The following is an 18,657-nucleotide window of genomic DNA, read 5'->3' as shown; positions in this document are numbered from 1 at the left end:
CTGCTAAAATATATAGCTTGAATGCAGTAGCCGCTTTGGATAAAAATGTTTGCCAAATACATGCATAAATGTAATGTCAAGTTAAAAAAGAAACCCAGGGAATGTTGTTCAAAAGTAATTTATCTTTTTGTAGTTTTATTAGGACAAATGCAGTGTAAATTAGAACACTAGTACTAGTACTAATACTTTGATTCCATCTGGCCACAAAAGAACATTTTACAATTTAGCACTTATCAGATGTCTTTTGGGAACAGCTGCATTGTTATTAAAATGTGATTTGTAACCTGTGCTGATCATTTCATTCAAGGATAAAAGCCCTCCAGTCCGAGAAGAAAGGGAAGGAGTTAATCAATGGAGGCCATTATGTTCCGCACATCAAGGTCATCTTGACCATTTTTATAACATGTTCTCCTAGAGTCTTTCATTGACAACACCGAATAGACTGAGATGGAGACAAGTGCCCTCATCTTCTGCACTTCTAATTTCCTCTCATTTCTCCAGTTTGCACGCTTGCTCTGTGAAACAATTTACGTCCTGTGCAAGCAGCTTTGGGTGTTCAGAAGCGAGTGTTGCTCTACATCGTGTTTACCTTGTAAAAATAAACAAAACAAACATTGGTGCTTAGCACTCGAACCCTGTGTGGAGGTGGAAAGGATGAGAGAAAGAGAGAGAGAGAGAGAGAGAGAGAGAGAGAGAGAGAGAGAGAGAGAGAGAGAGAGAGAGAGAGGAGAGAGAGAATGAAGTGCTTTAGTTTTCCTCTACTCTACACTGTAACACAAGGGAGAGAAAGATTGAAAGTCAGAAAATGAAAAGAGAGATGTGGTAGAAGAACATCTCTGTATTATTGATAACTGTGAGTAGAGTTCTACTTGTTTTTTGCTCCCCCACCCCTCTTTCTGAAGGGTTGTGGTTTGTGATTGGTATGTCGAGGGGTAGATGTGCCTTGGAGAGCCGGGTGGCTGACAGTGGTCTCTGTCTGGCTCCAAATGCCAATTTGCGAGCTGTCTCATTCCATCTTGACGAAACGTCCTATTCTCTTGGTGCTTCTGGGGGACGGGGTGGGTGTGAAGTGAGGTTCTCCTGTGGGAGAGCTGTGGCTTCTATCATTCTTATCAAACCTGGCTTCTGCAGTCACACTGGATTTAGCTAACACTTGCTTAATACACTCCTCACTGAGCCCTAGGTGTGCGCGTGTGTGTGTGTGTGTGTGTATATTTAGGCCTGCATGTGTGTATTGCTCAGGGATATACCGGGAGTGTGTGCCAAGGGATTTACTATTGCGAGGGGGTGCATTTATGTGCAGACGTAAGGGAAATAATGTGTAATTGGGGCAGTTGTGAATCTTCATAAGGATGAACTAGGAACTTGAGAGGAACTGACAACACGGTTTTGATAAATTGCATATTCATATTTTGTTTATCAACACAGCTTAAATGACATTGTTACACATCGCCCATATAAGTTGCTTTTCATTACAAAATTCTGCTATGTGGTCAGTAAATGTAAATGTAGAATTCGATTTTTTGTATTTTAAGGAGGTGTGAGCTAGGCTTCTCTACTGCAAAGTGATTTTGCAGTTGATAATGTGTTCTATGTGTTTTTGTGTGTTGCTATGTGGTTCCTAGGATATTTTGAAGTAAAAAAGACTACATCAAAGTGATATTCTTGTCATTAGATAAGGTTAAGGTCTCTACCTCAATCCAATTTTATTCGACGGCCCTACTAAGTGTCTGAACTTTAAAGGCCCAATGAAATTAAAAATTACAATTCCTATTTGTTTTATGATTAATTGCAGCATTTATTGTTTATAGCAATGTTGGTCATTCTCTTTTCAAAATTCATGTGCCCTCATATCTTCAGTTAAATCTGAAAAAAGACATTTGCCCTCTAGTGACTATCCATCTCAAATGATGTAAGTCGGACGGCTTGGGCCGAGCATCCGTTAACTCCTCCCCTTTAACTGTCAGTCTGCTGCCAGTTCCAATTCAAAATACAACAGCTGTTTTTATACATCCAATCAATTCGCAGTAGAAACGCAAGCCACACCCACTGTTTATCTCATCCGAAATTAAAAATAACTCGGAAATGTATCCTAATACGGAAAAACATCTTCGCAACTTCACAGGTTCACAGAGACTTGAAAAATGTTGTTTTGAGCTGTTTTATGAAAATAGGTTAGTTAGTACCGCAGAACTGTGACCTCACCTTATCTCTTTCTGTCTGTCCAATCACAGCTCCCCCATCGTCGAGTGACCTTCTCCACAGCCAATCAGGCACAAGATCTCCAGGATCCCTCTCAGCACAGTTATTATGACAGTGGTCTGGAAGAATCAGAGACGCCCAGCAGTAAGAGTTCTTCTGGGCCTCGTCTCGGGCCCCTCGCCCTACCTGAAGACCACTACGAGCGCACCACCCCTGACGGCAGCATCGGAGAGATGGAACATCCCGAGAATGGTAAGAAGAGGTGGTGTGTCCCCCTCCCTTTACTACTATCACTCCATGCTTTTCTTCTTCAAAACTCATCCAATTTGAAGACCGTCGCTTTTAAACTTTTTGCATAATTAAAATTATTTTGTTATCTTAAAAGGCTGCTTTTACTTTACTGAGCTGGTTACTTTGAGAACAGAAGACACATATTTTTGTCATACACTGAAACACATCCACTCATCGCACAAACACACTTTTAATTTTATTTAAAAAAAAGAGCAGTAAAATAAGCTTTTTCGTAAATAACATGGACGTTTCTTGTGACCAAAATGTCAGAAGTGAAGCACAGTAACTGTTCATTTAAATATGCTTTCAGTAAAAAACGTTTGTGGGGTTTGGCAAAATAAATCTACATTTACAAAATGCATTAATCCCTGCCAAGATAAAGCAGCAATGACCCAATGATATTACCGCACAAAGATTCCAGGAAGACCTGATATAATCCACCTCCGCTTTACTGTAGCTGTAGGCAGAAGCCGTATCTCCTGAAGAGAGGAGCGCCCGCCTCGCCTTGCTGCCCAGGTGGCGGTGCTCCCGAGCGGGCCATGAATCCTCTGCAACAGCCTCTACGCAGAGAGAGAGAGAGAGAGAGAGAGAGAGAGAGAGGGTGGAAGTCATAGCCATAAGGCAGCCTTGCATTGAAAAGATTCAGAATTTCAATTACTGTGGAATTTGTCAGTGCTGTGTGTGTGTGTTTTAAGGAGGTCAGAAGGCATGGAAAGAGAGGCATACAAAAAAGAGTTATCAAGAATAGCTGGAGTATTAGCTAAAGGAAGGACTGAGACAGATGAAGTATGACTAAGAGACTGAGGTGGACTGAGGCCTAAATGTCACGCCTGTCTTTCCACTTCAGTGCTTTTACTGAAGCTGTAGGACTTTGTGTGCATGTCTGTAGGGGGGGTCACCCAGACAGGTCTCACTTATGGCATCTGTACACACACAGCTGCACAGAGTTGCCCATGGCAGGTGCCACCAAGCACCAAGTTCTGTATTACGACCGATATGCCTGTAGGTATTTCCTTAGGATGTGTATACATGAATGAATGGGGTGTGTGTGGTGTGTGTACGTTATCATTGTAGACTCAACTTGACCCTGTCGGTGGTGATGCATCTTTATGGATCGCTGCCAACTTCCTGGGGTCACCATCTATGTAGCTGAGGGAATAGTTTTACTGTACACCCACACTTCACACACGAACAATGGAGCTAATAAAAGAGTGGGGATCTTAAAATAAATACTGCTCTCTTTCCCATGGCAGATGACTTTAGCTGCCGAGCTACGCAGCAGTGCTAGACTATAAATACAGTCCTGCACTTCAGATGAGCTTCGCTTCATATAGCCGCTATGGATAATGAATGGCTGTAATGTGTGCACAAGGGTAGGAGGGTGTGAGGCAAGAAGGTGAGAGGGCATGCGAGTTTGCAGGAACACGCTTAAATGAGCCTGCCCGGCAAACAGCTTTTTGGCTTGTGTGGCTTTTTAAAGAACAATGTGTCAAAACATAAGAGGTGAAGCAATGTGCTAGACAAGGCCTTAGTCAGTAAGACATTTATGGTCTGGGGAATAAAGTCTGCATTTTATGCACTATGCACTCAAGAGAATTCACTTTCCTTAATTCCACTTGAAATGTAGTGCATAAAAGATCACAGATGTGGTTGTTGACATAAAATGTCAGGCAGTGCCGGCAATGTTCTTCTGGCAGACGTGCTAAACTTCATCTAAGGCATTTTTTTCTTCAAATGTATACGGTAAAAATACATATATGACATTTTGGGATGCTCGGAGAAACCCTGCAAGGTTTTGAAAGCTCCACAAATTCACAACGTTCACATTCTTTGGGGAAATCAAGCTGTGAGTGGCTTACTTATGGTTGTCTCTGCACAGTAAACTGGTATAGATTTTTTGTAACATTTTAAAAATGCGTCACATTTAATTAGCTTCAATGTGTCAGTTTGCAATGAGGCGAACATGCATAATTTAAAGGTGATGTGTGTAATTTCTTAAAATGCTTTCTCCTATCCAAGTTTTGCAAAGGCATGTTTAAATAAACGCTGTGAATTTGTGGTGCTAGCATTTTTTTTAGATATTGCAAGATGTCGTACTGCTTATGGTTAGTCAAGTGTTTACATCTTCAGCTGTTTCTTGAAAGTTGGGTTGGTCTCAGCAAATTGAGTGGAGGTTATATTCTTTAAATAATGCATTATACAAATATTGGCAGATTATAACCGTGGTGCATTGTGCAAAGACTCTTGACAGAAAAGACCGGCAATCCTTTATATTAGGATAAGTATTTTGCCAGACCAGTTTCAGAAATCCACCTGTGTTATATCTGATGTTCCTCTAATCTAAAGAAGCGCTTTCAGAGATTTTTTGGTGTTTCGAAAGATGTTCCTGTACAGCCAGAACAGGCTGTACCCAGAATAGTGCTCTATTCCTGTGTCTCCTAGAGACCCCTGCCATGGAAAAGACAAAGCATTGTCTCACTTTCAATCTCTTAGTCGCTTTGGTTCTATCTTTTCTCAGAAAAATGAACAGAAGGAATAACAAAGTATATCCGGAGGGGATGATTTAGCAAAACTAAAAAATATCCGCTATTCTATACCAGGTAAAAAGGTCACATTCCATGAGGAGATAACACAATTTATATTCAACCTTATTAAAATAGTAAAACGTGCTGAAATTCGAGCTAAAGGGGATAGTTTACCTAAGAATTAAATATTTACAACATTTACTCACTCTCATTTATTCATCCTTTCTTTCTTCCGCAGAACACATATCAAGACATTTTAAAGAATGTTGGTAACCAAACAATGACGTTAACCATTGACTTGTATTGCATGGACACAAAACCAAAGCAGGTCAATTGGAACCACCATTGATCGGTTATCAACTTTCTACAAAACAAGTTAATTTGTGTTCTGCAGAAGCAAGAGAAGTCATACAGGTTTGAAATGACAAGAGGGTGAATAAATGACAGAATTTTATTTTGGGGTGAACTATCACTTTAAGCTGCACTTTGGAACATGATCTCTGGTTTTTAGCTAATGTTAAGACCATTTTGGACCATATTAGACCACCTAGAAACCCACTATCACGTTTCAAACCCATTTTAAATTGGATGTTCTAACAAGAAAATAAAGTAGAATGCATTTTTATGTGGTTTTGCGTTTTTTTCTATCGAAAAAAAAAACCTTTTCGTTTGTACCAGTGCTATTTTTCACATATTATCCTTGATGCAAAACATCAACAAGAGAAACCAGAACTGGATAAAATCTGCTTCCAAAGGCGAGTCTTCTATCGAGACGAGACCGTCTACCTGGTGTTTCACATCAACAGATTTGTTTAGGGTACATCACATTGGCATTGTTGGGCTGTTGATCTCAGCGGGGCCTCAGAAGTTTGGCCCTGGAGGAATGGCCTGATAGCCAACACGATAGCTGTTGTTAGGCTAAGATTAGCTTAGATGAAGCAAAATGGAATGAACTCCAGCTGCACCCTCTCTCCATCCCTCTCTTTCTCCATCTCTGGGCTATAGCTCGCTCCTCTCCCGCTAAATGGAATCATCGCCGTCTGATAATGGAGTGTAATTCCATTACCCTGGCTTGGAGTCTCAAGGGGGGGCATTTCCGCCCGACACCCCCATCTCTCCCCTAATGTGCTCATTTCCCCTGCCTAATAGAAATGGATGGGTCTGTGGGTCTTCTGTTGGAAAAGTGAGCGAGAGTGAGAGACAAGAGATACGGTGAAAGAAACGAGGAGCGGGTAGATGACGAGACACGAGCAGGTGAAATGTTTTGAAGAGTAATTCGACAAAATGAGCAGAGATGGAAAAGATGAGACGAGCTAAAGGAAAAGGTGATTTTGTTGTAAAAGCCTGGAACGATACGCATGAGGTTTGATGTCCGTGTGAGCGAGATGGTGCCCGAGTATTTATGAGCAGTTATGAATCCATTTGAATATTTCACTCTCATCTTTCCTCTAAGGGCAGGCGTAGCGTTCATATCGGCTAGTAATGGCGTCCGCAAACAAACTAACAAATTATCAAACAAACAAATGGTCCACGAGTCAAAACAGAAGAAAGGCCTTTTGAACATCTGTGCAGTTGTCAGGGTTCATTTCTCAAGAGCCTCTCTAAAGCAGGCACGGGGGGCTCCACCGTTGCACAAAGCGTCCATTACGCCCTCGTTTAAGAGAGCAAATAGACCGCCGTTCTCCTGCCATCACGCCCATATCAGAGGAAATGAAGGCAATCATTTGTCTCAAATGAGCAAACAAGCCATCGACATAACGGCAACATTCAATCTGTCCCATACCATCCAATCAGCTTGAAGGAGGAAAAAAAAAGATATTTGGGCGTACCGAACCATATGTGAGTTGTTTTTAATGCGTCTAACTAACCAAAAGAACATTTGTACTGTTGACAAGTTTCCTAAAGACTTTGTTATGGTAAACATAAATGCAACAATTTTGATTTGAGAGACAGGGAATTCAGTCTCCAGTCCACATTTAAACAGTGTTTAAAAAGAAACGTGCATTAATGTGTGCAACATTTATATTCAACATAAATCCTTATTCATAGACTGGGGTAATGCGTTTATGATTATGGCTGCATCAGACATCCTTTAATTATGGACTTTATGTGGTTTTCTTTTAACGATCACACAGACACCAACTATTCTGAATCATTCACTCCTCCCTCTGCCCACAATTGCTCTCATATTTATGTTATCTAAAACATCCAACCGTAAAAAATGAACATTTAATAAACACAAAACGCTAGCATAACCTTCAAAACAGGAGTTATTGATCACATGCGTTCCCAGAAATATGCACCAAGACACCTTTTGCATAATTTGTTGTGAATGGTAAAGCCGCATTATTGGTACTCTGAGGGAATAGTGATTTAAAGGCAGGCGTTTGAATTTAGGGAGCGGCTCCAGAGGATGAGTATGGTTTGCTCAGGAAGCATGCCCTAATGTGTTTTTACCACAGTCTTCATTTCTCTCTATAAACTCTATGAGGAGGTTTTACCCACTGACCACCTCTTGGCCTTGGGATCGTTGAAGGAAGGATGCATGGGAGAAAACAGTAAAGAAAAGCAAGATAAACATTGGTTGTGTCTAAATTAATCAAAAACAGATGTGCTTGGATGTTTTCAAATTGTTTCCCACACTCTCACTTCCTATTTAATTCACTTCCTGTCCCCGCTCGAAAGTTTTCTTCGTGACGTACAGTACTTACCATGTACACAGTGACATGTAGACCATGCCTAAAACTCTCTCTCTGTGCTTGATTCTTCAACTTTCTCTGTCTTTCTCACTCAGTTTTCCCCTTCATAGTGATGAGTGTGACTGTGATCATCAGTCATGTCTCCACTGTGACAGGGGCTTGCGGGGCAGCTTGGGGTCTTCACAGAAATGAGCAACCGTTGTGCATTCTGGCTATAGGTCATCTCGTCCTGCTCAACCTCAACCGAGAACACACACAAGTGCACACACTCTTACAGTCACACACACATAGCACGGCAAATCACACATACATGCACGACTTAATTGGAATTGTGGGAAACGCGTGAAAGCCCAGTGGACTATGGAAGTAGATCTAATGCCTCCTCAAATTATATAATAAAGTGAGCAGCAGTGAACCACAGTTGAGCCTCTACACAAACACGCACACACAGCTTGGATTTCCTTGGATTTTTGAAGTTACGCGGAACATTTTGCCTCCATGCTGAATTTATCATGTCGTCCCCTTGAGGGGGTAAAACTCGGGAGTGGTGTGTGTCTGTTTTGGACATTCCTTAGTTCTTCTTAATTAGCTGTGCTGTTTTGCTATAGATTCTAGATGAAAGGCTTGCGCTGAGGGAAAGTGGGTGATCTCCCCCACAGAGCCCTGCTCTCTTTCTATCCTCATAGCCACCACCAGTCCCGGCTCAGAGAGCTGACAAAGGATGCCAACAAGATCATTAGCACCATCGCTAGACGTACTTTCAAACAATAACGAAGCTTTTTAAGATGGCAGGGGAAGGATATTATTAAATATGAGCGATAAATGGCTTCTTGTGAAGCGCAGTCCATTATGAAGTTTTGTTTTTCTGAAAAGTTTCCGAAAAGGCCAAGTGTGTCTAAGCTAGGGTCACAACATGAAATCACAACGATTGTTTTCAACAGTTTTCCCAATTATCCCCCCCCGCCACTGGATTGTAGGTAGATACAATTCAATTGCACGAACCATTGTGAATATGCCAAGCAATGTTTTTTTTTACAAATAGCCCACCTTGTTGGCAGAAACGAATTCCACTAGCTCCGTCCATCAATATGTGATTGAAATGGAGAAAGTGTAAGAACGACGCCATTTGAAACAGAGACTCCAGTGGCGAGAGGTGTAAAGTCTTTATAGGTTTGGCACTGGAGACGCGGGTTCTATTCCATATCTTGCTGAAAACGTTCTTTTACCTTTTTCAATCACATAAAGGCATTTATTTTCAATAAAAATTGATGTAAGACTTAAAATTAATTTTAATATTCATAAAGTTTAGGGCAAGGTTAGGGGTAGGTGTAGGGCTTTAATATCTCAATAAATTGCCATAATTTTTATAAATATAATGATTTACAATCTGTTATTATTGCATAATGTTTAATGCACAACAATACTGAACTAGTATTAGAAATACTAACATCTTTTCTATCACTATTTTATAAGTACTAACAACTATTTCTACTTAATCCAAAGAAAATACAGCTATTTTCGGTTTCGCTAAGAAATGCTGCTATTTTAAATAGCAGTGTAAACAGAACCTACTGCTATTTAAACTTAGTGTAAATAGCATCTGTCGCTATTTTCACTTAGCGTAAATTACATCTATTACTATTTATACTTAGTGCAAATAGCCGTTGCCTAATAATAATAATAATACATTTACAAAATAAAACATCATGATTATGAAATCATAACTGTATTGTATTACATTGTTTTCTTAAAATATTTTTCGTTAACAATAATTCAGTTTTTCTTTATATACAATGAAACTCTAAAATCAAAGTAGTTTCAATGTAGCTAGCTACTATTTTATAGCAACTTGTAGTGTAGCTAACTACTTTTTCAAATGGGTAATTAAGCTGTAAATTAACTACTTTTATTGATGAGTTCCTTGTATCTTATCTAACTACAGTTTCAAAGTAGGTTCCCCAACAATGTTAATAATAATCATTATTATGATTATCATTACTATTATTAATGATAATAATAACAACTATTTTTATTGTTATTACAATTAACTTTTTATTATTATTAAAAAAAATTGTATTATTGGTATATTCATGTTATACACAAAACAAATCAAATTACAATGTTTTATTTTTTGACATTGTTTGTTTGTTTCAACCAGTAGTGTGAGTTTAAGGCAGCACTGCCCATGTATCAAACCAATGGCAGAAGGGAAGAGTACTTTTGAGACCTTTTTGAGAAAAATAACAGTCATTTTCAAAATTCCATTTGGAGCCACTAGTGAAGAAATTACACACTTCACCTGAAATGCTGGTTGGAATGTATTGGAAAGTGTTGCTGAGTGCAACTTTAAAGATACAGTATGTGCTTGTAGAAATGAGCCTGGAAAAGCAACAGAAAACCAGCAAGGACGTAGATAGTGACGCAAGATTCATGGAGGGGTTTATTTCGGGAGTGCAGTTATTTTGTGTTATTTGGCTGTGCTGTTCTATAGTAGTGAGCGAGAGCTGTGTGAAGGACAGAAAGGTGTGGTTGCTTTCTTGCGTCGTCCAGAGCAGTGCATTGTGGGCTGCTGTTGTAAATTGGAGCAAAGCTGGCAGACAGGAGCTCCACTACTGCATCACAACAAGGACTGGAGTGCTGAGCACTGCAGTTTTCCTGCAAAGAGAGTGAGAGGGTGGGAGGGAGATGTGGCACTGAAGGAAAATGGGGCCGTGAATGTGAAAGTATTAAAGGTGCTGGAGTATGTGTGCGTGTATGTGTGGCATGTGTGTGGGGAGGTGTGCGTGGCCACCCCTGCCTCTTCATCATCTGAGGATCCCTGGGTCGTCCCTTGCCAGGCTGTCTGACAGGTGCACTAGAGTGAACGCAGTGTCACGCTGTAATTGTACATCCCCGTTATGTCAGCGTGTAATTGAGCACACAGCCTGTAAAGGGCCTGCCAAACACACACACTTCCGAGTCAGTGAGCGGGACTTCACCATCCCATGCTATGCCTCTATCGAAACTGACAAAACAACTAGGCTATATACAATACATAATCTCAGATAACTAGATAGGGGGTTTGTTAAAAGCAAATGATTCTGGGAATACAGCCATTGTGGTTAATGGCTATGGGCATTAAGTGAGCATGATGTAACTCATCTTATTAGCGAATGTGATGTGGATTCACATCAGGACTTTTTACTTTCTTTCTTTTACTTTCTTTCTTTTTTTTCTTTCTTTTTTGTTAATTTGTTCGTTCATTTTCGTTCGTACATCTGACCGTCCATTCATTCCATTTCTTTCTTTCTTTCTTTCTTTCTTTCTTTCTTTCATCTTCACTCTTAAAAATAAAGGTGCTTAAAAGGTTCTTTACAGCGATGCCATTGAAGAACCATGTTTGGTTCCACAAGGAACAATTCTTTAAAGAACCATCTCTTTCTTACTTGTTTTATAATCTTTTATTATCTTTTTATTACCTTTGTTCACCGCAAAGAACCTTTTATGAAACAGAAAGTTTTTTCAGATGTTAACAGTTCTTTTTGGAACGAAAAGTGTCTTCTATGGCATCAAAGAACCTATCTGTCTGTCTGTCTATCTCTCTCTCTCTGTCTCTCTTTCTCCATCCATCCATCATCTTTCTTTTCTGGCCTACACATGAAATTATATATATTCATTACAGTTACAATGCAAAACAATGGGACAACAAAAATACCAGGTTAGGTAAAAGAATGTTGAATTACAAGAAGAAAATGTACAAAAACATTCACGCAAAGAGAGAACGTAAAACGAATGAAATAAGATGCATTGTAAAATCCATAGCATCTCTCTCGCACTTCCGATCTCCTTATTCTGTTTCTCACTTCCGAACCCCCTTTAACCACACTCAGCTCTTTTCCTGCCTGCTTCCGTACTGCTTTGTCATTCCGGTTTATAAGCCGAGGGCTGATTCCCCTCAAGAAGAGCACCACAGAGAGAATAACCACCTTAATCGTATTTGATCAGGGAAATCTTAGTATCGCATATCTGCGGCTAGCTTAAGTAACCAGAAGCACAGTGGCTATAATATATGGGACTGGACCTTTAAAAGGCTCTCTGGGTTTTAAGTTCCGGCAGTCTGAATGAAGGAATTTGAGACGAATATGTGAAGGTCTCTAGAAGTAACATTAGCACTATATGGATTATGATGGCGTTTCAAACGTCCCTTCTTGCATATGAGCCGAAATATGAAATCTTCCTCTTCCCCAGTGTTTGAATTAGAAAATAGAAGTTATTTAATTTAATTTGTTTGATTAACCAAAAATGAGCTATGAATAATTTATTCGCTTCGGAGGGTCGGAGAGATTTTCACAGCGGATGAGTCCGGCGAATTGCTCCCTCCTCTTCGTAGATGCTGGAGGTGCTGGAATCAAATTCCGAGAAGCGTTTGCTTTCAGCAGAATTGGAGAGGAGTTTCGGCAAGCTCTCCGTGTGTGCAGCTGTAATCTGATGGAGTTTGTGTTTGTATCATTTTGCCCCTCAGGGGCAGTTTCGCTACTTTACATTTATCTTCCCCAGCGCTGAGGGATGGGGCACCTGCCTCTTTCGCCAGATTTACAGCCAGTTCGACAGGTAACATCCCTTGGTGTCTGGTCCACAGAGTTAACCAGCGGTTGCCAGGTCTGTGACCAGCACATCACGGCCATTGGGCCCTTAGAGAGTTAGCCACTACTGTGTTTGGCACTGTTGCCAGGTTTTCAGTTTCTCAAGAGAATGGCAGATAGTAATCTGATGGATATTGTTGTTGTTGATTTCCATCAGCTTTGGGGGATGAAGCGGCCAAGATGGATCTCTAAGGACTAGCCTGACGCACACAGGCACACATATGCACGCTCGCATACAGACACGCACTAAAGTACTTCCCTGTGGTAGGATATGGCTTGTTGTATATCTCTTGTGCTGCTGGGGTTCTCAGCCAGCGTTGCCAAGGCAACGGGGCCCTAGTGGATGGGGAGGCTGTGAGATGGGGGGGCTGTGAGCTGCGGGGGTGTGCCTGAAGCTGTGCTGCCCACTTACCTAACTGTCACACACACCAATAATGACAGGTGTACTTATGGAATGCCCCATGCCGTCTATACCTAATGCCATGGTGTCTCAGTGGGTAGTAAGCTGTCTCCAGATATGAAGAGCTCTTACGCTTGAACCCAGCCTCACCCGGCGACTATAGATTCTAGATCAATACTCACTCTTGGTGTGAAGCCTTTCTCTCCCTCTTTCTTACACACACACTCTGTGTCTCATTTTTGTGTTAAAGGTTAGGTTCAATGCCACTGGATTCTGTGTGTGTTTTCCTAGTGGTAAATTGGGCTTGATTGAGCAGGTAATTGAATACTTTTTTAAGTCCCCAGCAGAAAAATTTTACATGTACAGAAGTGCATTTTACTTAATCAAATAACTATTTTTCTTAATTTCTAAGCGGAGTCAAGATGCTTCCTTTCCTCGCCAAGTTTTGAAAAGCTTCAGCCTATCAAGTACATTACGGTTAAGACATATCTGTGTTCATTGAATGAAATAGGAATTCAATTCGGCAGCTTTAACACTTTTAGCCTCATGCTGTCCAGGTTGTAGGAGCGAAACTGAATGAGGAAGTTGATTAAATGTGGGATGGTGTTTGTAAGTCTTTACATGGTAGATTAATTCTGAATGCTAATTGTTAGCAGAAAAGCAAAAGCAGGGATGAAAATAGAGGATGCACTGCAGGAAACTTTCAAACTGGTCACTACACTCTTAAAATTAAAGGTGTTTAAAATGAGATTCACAGCGATGCCATAGAAGAACCATTTTTGGTTCCACAAAGAACCATTCAGTCAAAGGATCCTGAAGGTTAGGTATATAGGTAAGGTATAAGGTACATTTTTAAGAACCATCTCTTTTTTCTTTCTTTCTTATAATCTGAAGAACCTTTTTTCGCCACAAAGAACCTTTTGTAAAACAGAAAGGTTCTTCAGATGTTAAAGGTTCCAAAAGGTTCTTCTATGGCATCGAATAACCCTTTGAAGCACCTTATTCTTAGTGTACCTGATATAAGCTGGTAAACATTTGGCAAGAACCATCTTTAAAAAGGATTTAAAGGATTAAACATGTTTGGGTTGCATTTCTTCGCCTTTGGAATCTTGGCATTTTTGGACATTACTTCTGCACAGTTAGGCCATGCACACACTTGACGTCTTTTTGACAAGAAAAAGTTGACAAAAGCTCTATTTTAGTACAAAAAAATGCTGGCCGCGTTTGAATACAAATAACAGCAGCTGACTTCAGAGGCTGCGTCTGTGCAAAAAGGCAGCCCAGAGAAACAGATAGACAGTGTAACGGAAGTCTATTTGAATTATAAACAGAGAGCGTATTTGCAACTTATCACATATTTAAAAACTATAATACTAATTTCTCGATAGAAATGCAATCAAAAGTTATTGAAAGTGAAAGTTCAATGTACATTTAAACAAAACTATGCTCTAACTGGCATTTCAGGTGCCATTTTATTGTTTCCAGCTTGAACCTGCTTGACCAATCACCTCCCTCGCAGAAAAAGACGCCGGCGCTGGTGTTTAAAAAAGTGTTGAGGACGTTTTTTAAAATACGGTTTACTCCACAGGATTTAAGTGATGCTAGTAGTTTCGAAAAGGAAGTCAAGTCTTATCACAGCTTAGAGGTTGTCATTTTAGCCATGGCGTTCTTGGATGTCACGATAAGAGACCCATCAAGTAGAAACCGGACATGTTTGTTTGACCCATCCCACTGCCACTATTTTTGCCAAAACACACAAATGCACACGCACTCTTCACATGCAAAGTCCTTGTGACTACAGGGGTCGAAATCAATTTCCTGTGTAGGACTCAGAATGTGATCTGCTTCTCCATCCTCTGTTTCCTTTTTTATCGCTTTCTCATCTTTCAGTTGACATGAAGACCTATGACTTATGTGTTACAGGACTATTACTCTTGCTTTGTGATGAACCAAAACCAGCTTTCTCTCTCTTACCTCCTCCACTTATTGCGTTTGCTTCTGAACGTGTTAAAAACGTCCAGGTGCTAAAACCATGGCGAGAACATGCAAATGAACGACACTATCAGAGGGTGCAATTTATTCTAAGTGAATTCCCCATCGATGACTAGAGAGTTGTTATCGTGGCAAAAGTCTGGTTGATGATGTATCGTGTTCTGAGTACGAAGAGATGAAGAGATAGTAAATGAGTAAAGAAAAGATAAACAGTAGGAAGTGATGAATGACTGGAAAGGAACACAAGAACGATGCGCAGGCTTAGCACAGTATAAACAGAATGTAAAGTAGGGAAAACAGCAAAATGTCTGCGAGAAAAATTGTGACAGAAGGTGGTATTATAGCGAAGAGAATGAGAGGACAAATGAGTTAAAGTTTTTAGTCTATCTAAATCATTTGCATACAAAGCAACAGCACTGAAGGGAACTCAATGAGGTTATTATAGTACAGTATTGACTGGAGGCTTAAATGGTAGTGCAGCTATACTTGTATAACATTTCTCAGAATTATAATCATTTGGTGATTTTGTATTAGACATTTGTAGTCCAACTGCAAAGTGTCTTGTTGTCCTGCAACATTCCTGCAGCCGATAGACTTGAGTGTGTTTAATTCTTTAGGTCAGATTGGATTTTACTCCAGGCGTTGGGTTTGAGCTCTTAGTTGCCTTTAAGCTTAGTCGAAGCTACTCATAATCCACTTGTTTAGCAGGTTAAAGTGAGAAAGGTTAGAGTGACAATCCCTTCTATGTTAAACCAGTGACCCTCTACTCCGCCATGAAGTGGATCTTCTGCTGGTACTTTGCTAGAGTCAGCATTTACCAAGCGTCTAGTGGTTAGTAATGCATTGAGAGGCTGATAATCAGCAGGGGAGGAAAACATTGATTAAGCATTGATTTAACGTTGATTTACAGTCTACTTTTGGAGTGGCGCCATTATTAGCCTGCTCAGCTTGACTTTCTGCGGTTTTACCCATTTTTCCTCTCTTTGAGGCGGCATTGATTATAAGGTTATTTCTCAGAGTTAGTGCGAAAGTTTATGTGTAAAGTTACAGCGAACAGCTTACTGTATATTGAGAGCGAGCAACGCTCTGTTTGAAGGAAAACAGTTTTTGTACTTGCGGAAAAGAAGACTGTTAAAAAGACAGCTTTGTCTTGCAAAAACAGTTAGGGGGGAAATCACAAACATCTGATTTGGATCAAGATTAGCACACTTTTCACACTTTTAGACTGAATGGACAATTGACAGACAGATGATAGATTGGGTGGCAATTTTAATAGTTCCATATTGGCAAGGATATATGCTTTCCTGTAGCTCAGTGGTTAGAGCATTGCGTTAAATCCCAGGGACATGTATAAATGTATAGGATATTGCAATGTAATACAATGCAAAGTTGCTTTGGATAAAATCGTCTGCTAAATGTAAATGTATATAATGTTTTTGCGCTTTTGAATGTCAGAAAGTGTTTTACAACCTTGAAATATACCGATATATGGAAATATTCTTAATATATACAGTGATGTGGTGTGGAGAGACCCTTTCAGAACTTAGTGACTTCATCATACCTGCCCTACCTGTGTGCTTTAGTTATTGTGCCTGTGAGTGTATTTGATGTAATTTATTCTGAATATTCTGAATACGAGTCCAAAAATATCAAAGCCGGTACTGGTCAATTGAATAACTATACGTGATCTAAAAAAGTGTGGTTACTGTATTTGGACAAAACAGCCTGTAGATTCAAGAATAGAACAGCTTTATTGGCATGATAGAGTCTTTACATTGACACAATGTATAGTATACTGTGTATGCATTTGACTTAAAAACCAAACATAGTACAGTATCGCACAGTATATTTGGCTTTTGTATAGCAATATTAAAGAGTGCTACAGGAAAACATTGAAATCAAAACCAGTCGAAATGAAAAACGTTTGACATAAAGATCAATTATTAACATTTCAGAGACTCCTCTTTTACTTGAATTATTGTACAGATGGATGGATGGATGGTATACAGCTATTGTAATTGGCTCAAATCATCATGGAACCAGTGTTCCTAACAGTGTGTGAAACTGAAGGACAAAGACAGAAATGAAGTGATGGGTGGGTGTATGACAGAATACATCGGACCAACTGTCTGTCAGTTGGTTTTGCATGATGGTTGTGTGTGCGCATGGAGCAATGGGTTTAGGTTGACTCGTTAAAAAAGTGTTTAACCGTGCACTTCAACCTTGCATCTCAAACACCCTAGGTAATAAAAGGACAGACAGATTTGTGCAGTCAGACATATGTATCTCTCCTGTGATCTTCATCTGGTCTTTATGGGAAGAATTTTAACACCTCCGTTTCGCCTAAACAGTTCACCGTATCTCTCTTCACGCTCACTTCCTCCATTGTCTTGTATCATACCGTCCCGGTTTACATCTATAATGCATGTACGTTCGGTGCTTTTACCTGCTGCAATGCACTTGAGAATCACAAGCATCCCGGTAAGGTGCTGTAGATATCAGTCAAAACAGTCAGAGCCCAGTTTCTCAACTGAGGAGAAACTAGAACTTTAGAACTTCTAAAAAGTCAGCAAAGGTTGGGTTAGAGAATACATGGCATATTTATAGGTGAGGAAATTTCAACAACGATGAAGCCAAGGGCTTGCAGTATCAGGTCTACCTGCGGAGGTCAGCGGTGGGTTGTTAGTTTTTGAGCCATGTGGCGCTGATGGGATTAGGACGGACGTGACCCTAAAAGGTAATCCCAGCATGCAACAGTCAGGGAGAGAAGGATAGAGCTCATTAAAATACGCTCGACAGTACAAGCCGCTTATGCACACAGCAGCTTTTATTGAGCAACTGTGCCGGCTGAGCAGAAAAACTTCCTGGAATATCTCCCAGCTCTTATTTCCTGAGATAGACACACACACACTCCCACGCGACACACTGAGTCTGTTTTCTGCTGAGGTTTTATCTTTTTTTTTTTGGCAGGTTGTGGGGTTTTGTGTGTCAATCACTTACAGTAGCAGAACCAGAAGTTTAAGACTTTTATGGGTTTATTTAGAGGCAACAGACTTTAAACAGATAAGTTAGATCTTATGGTGGTTTAATTTGTGTGTTGTGGGAGTACAGTGGCTGCTATTTAGTGCCTGCTGTTTTCAATGCATTAATTAGATTTTCAAGGAAGGAGACAGTGCAAACTAATATCTTGCTTAGAGGTCTTTCTTGAGGGAATATTGAAATGAGCTTCAGAATTTGGCATTTTCTATAATGACAGCATGCATTAGAGCTGGCATGAACACCACAGGTTTGTGTAAAACACGTGATCATGTTATCCCAGCATGATTTAAACATGTTCAAAAGAGCGTTTTATGTACTTCTGTGAGAAAAGGAGGTGCCACATGGTCACAGACATTTCTTATCCAATAAGTGACATCAGAAATAGCGCAAAATTGTATATTATTTAAATTTATGCATGTTGCAGACTATTTTCAAAAGCATCCCTACTACACTGAGTTTTAACATAATGTCCATCTAAAACTTTGTAGCTCCAAATTCACTTTTCCAGGAAATGGAAAAAACACTGAATTTTAAAATTGTTAGTACTGTGTTGGCAGGCACTTTTTAAAACGTTTTATTGGTTAGGTATTTGCAAAACCCAATAACAAACATAATGCGTGACGAATAATAAAGATTTTTATTTATAAATATTTATTTTTAAATTAAAATCACCAAAAATGGAAATACAGGTTTAAGAATAAAATCAGCGTTAAGTATCTACAATTTTTCACAGTACTGCAGCTTTGCAAGGTGGTTTCTTTGAGCGTCTTGGAGACATTCACATGGTTCTTCTGGTTCAATAAAATTATATCATTTATTTTACATTCCAGTCGACTATTGCACTAGCAACATTTCTAATAAATTATTTTCATTACTTCCATCCCATG

At 39.8% G+C, this 18,657-nt stretch overlaps 1 protein-coding gene across 5 annotated transcripts in view; it reads left to right on the top strand.

Moving 5' to 3' along the window:
* pcdh1b (protocadherin 1b) overlaps positions 1 to 18,657 on the top strand; it is a 146,471-nt gene that overhangs the window by 94,798 nt on the left and 33,016 nt on the right. For all 5 annotated transcript variants that reach the window (XR_008909317.1, XM_056770260.1, XM_056770259.1 and 2 more), the window contains one exon: positions 2,235 to 2,454. Coding sequence is in view for 4 of the 5 variants with exons in the window: in XM_056770260.1 (XP_056626238.1) it covers positions 2,235 to 2,454 (220 nt within the window). In the remaining variant the exon portion in view is untranslated. The remainder of the gene's footprint in view (positions 1 to 2,234; positions 2,455 to 18,657) is intronic.

This window comes from Triplophysa dalaica, chromosome 16 (genome assembly GCF_015846415.1).
Source record: "Triplophysa dalaica isolate WHDGS20190420 chromosome 16, ASM1584641v1, whole genome shotgun sequence".
NCBI lineage: Eukaryota > Metazoa > Chordata > Actinopteri > Cypriniformes > Nemacheilidae > Triplophysa > Triplophysa dalaica.
This window is presented reverse-complemented; position numbering and strand designations above follow the sequence as displayed.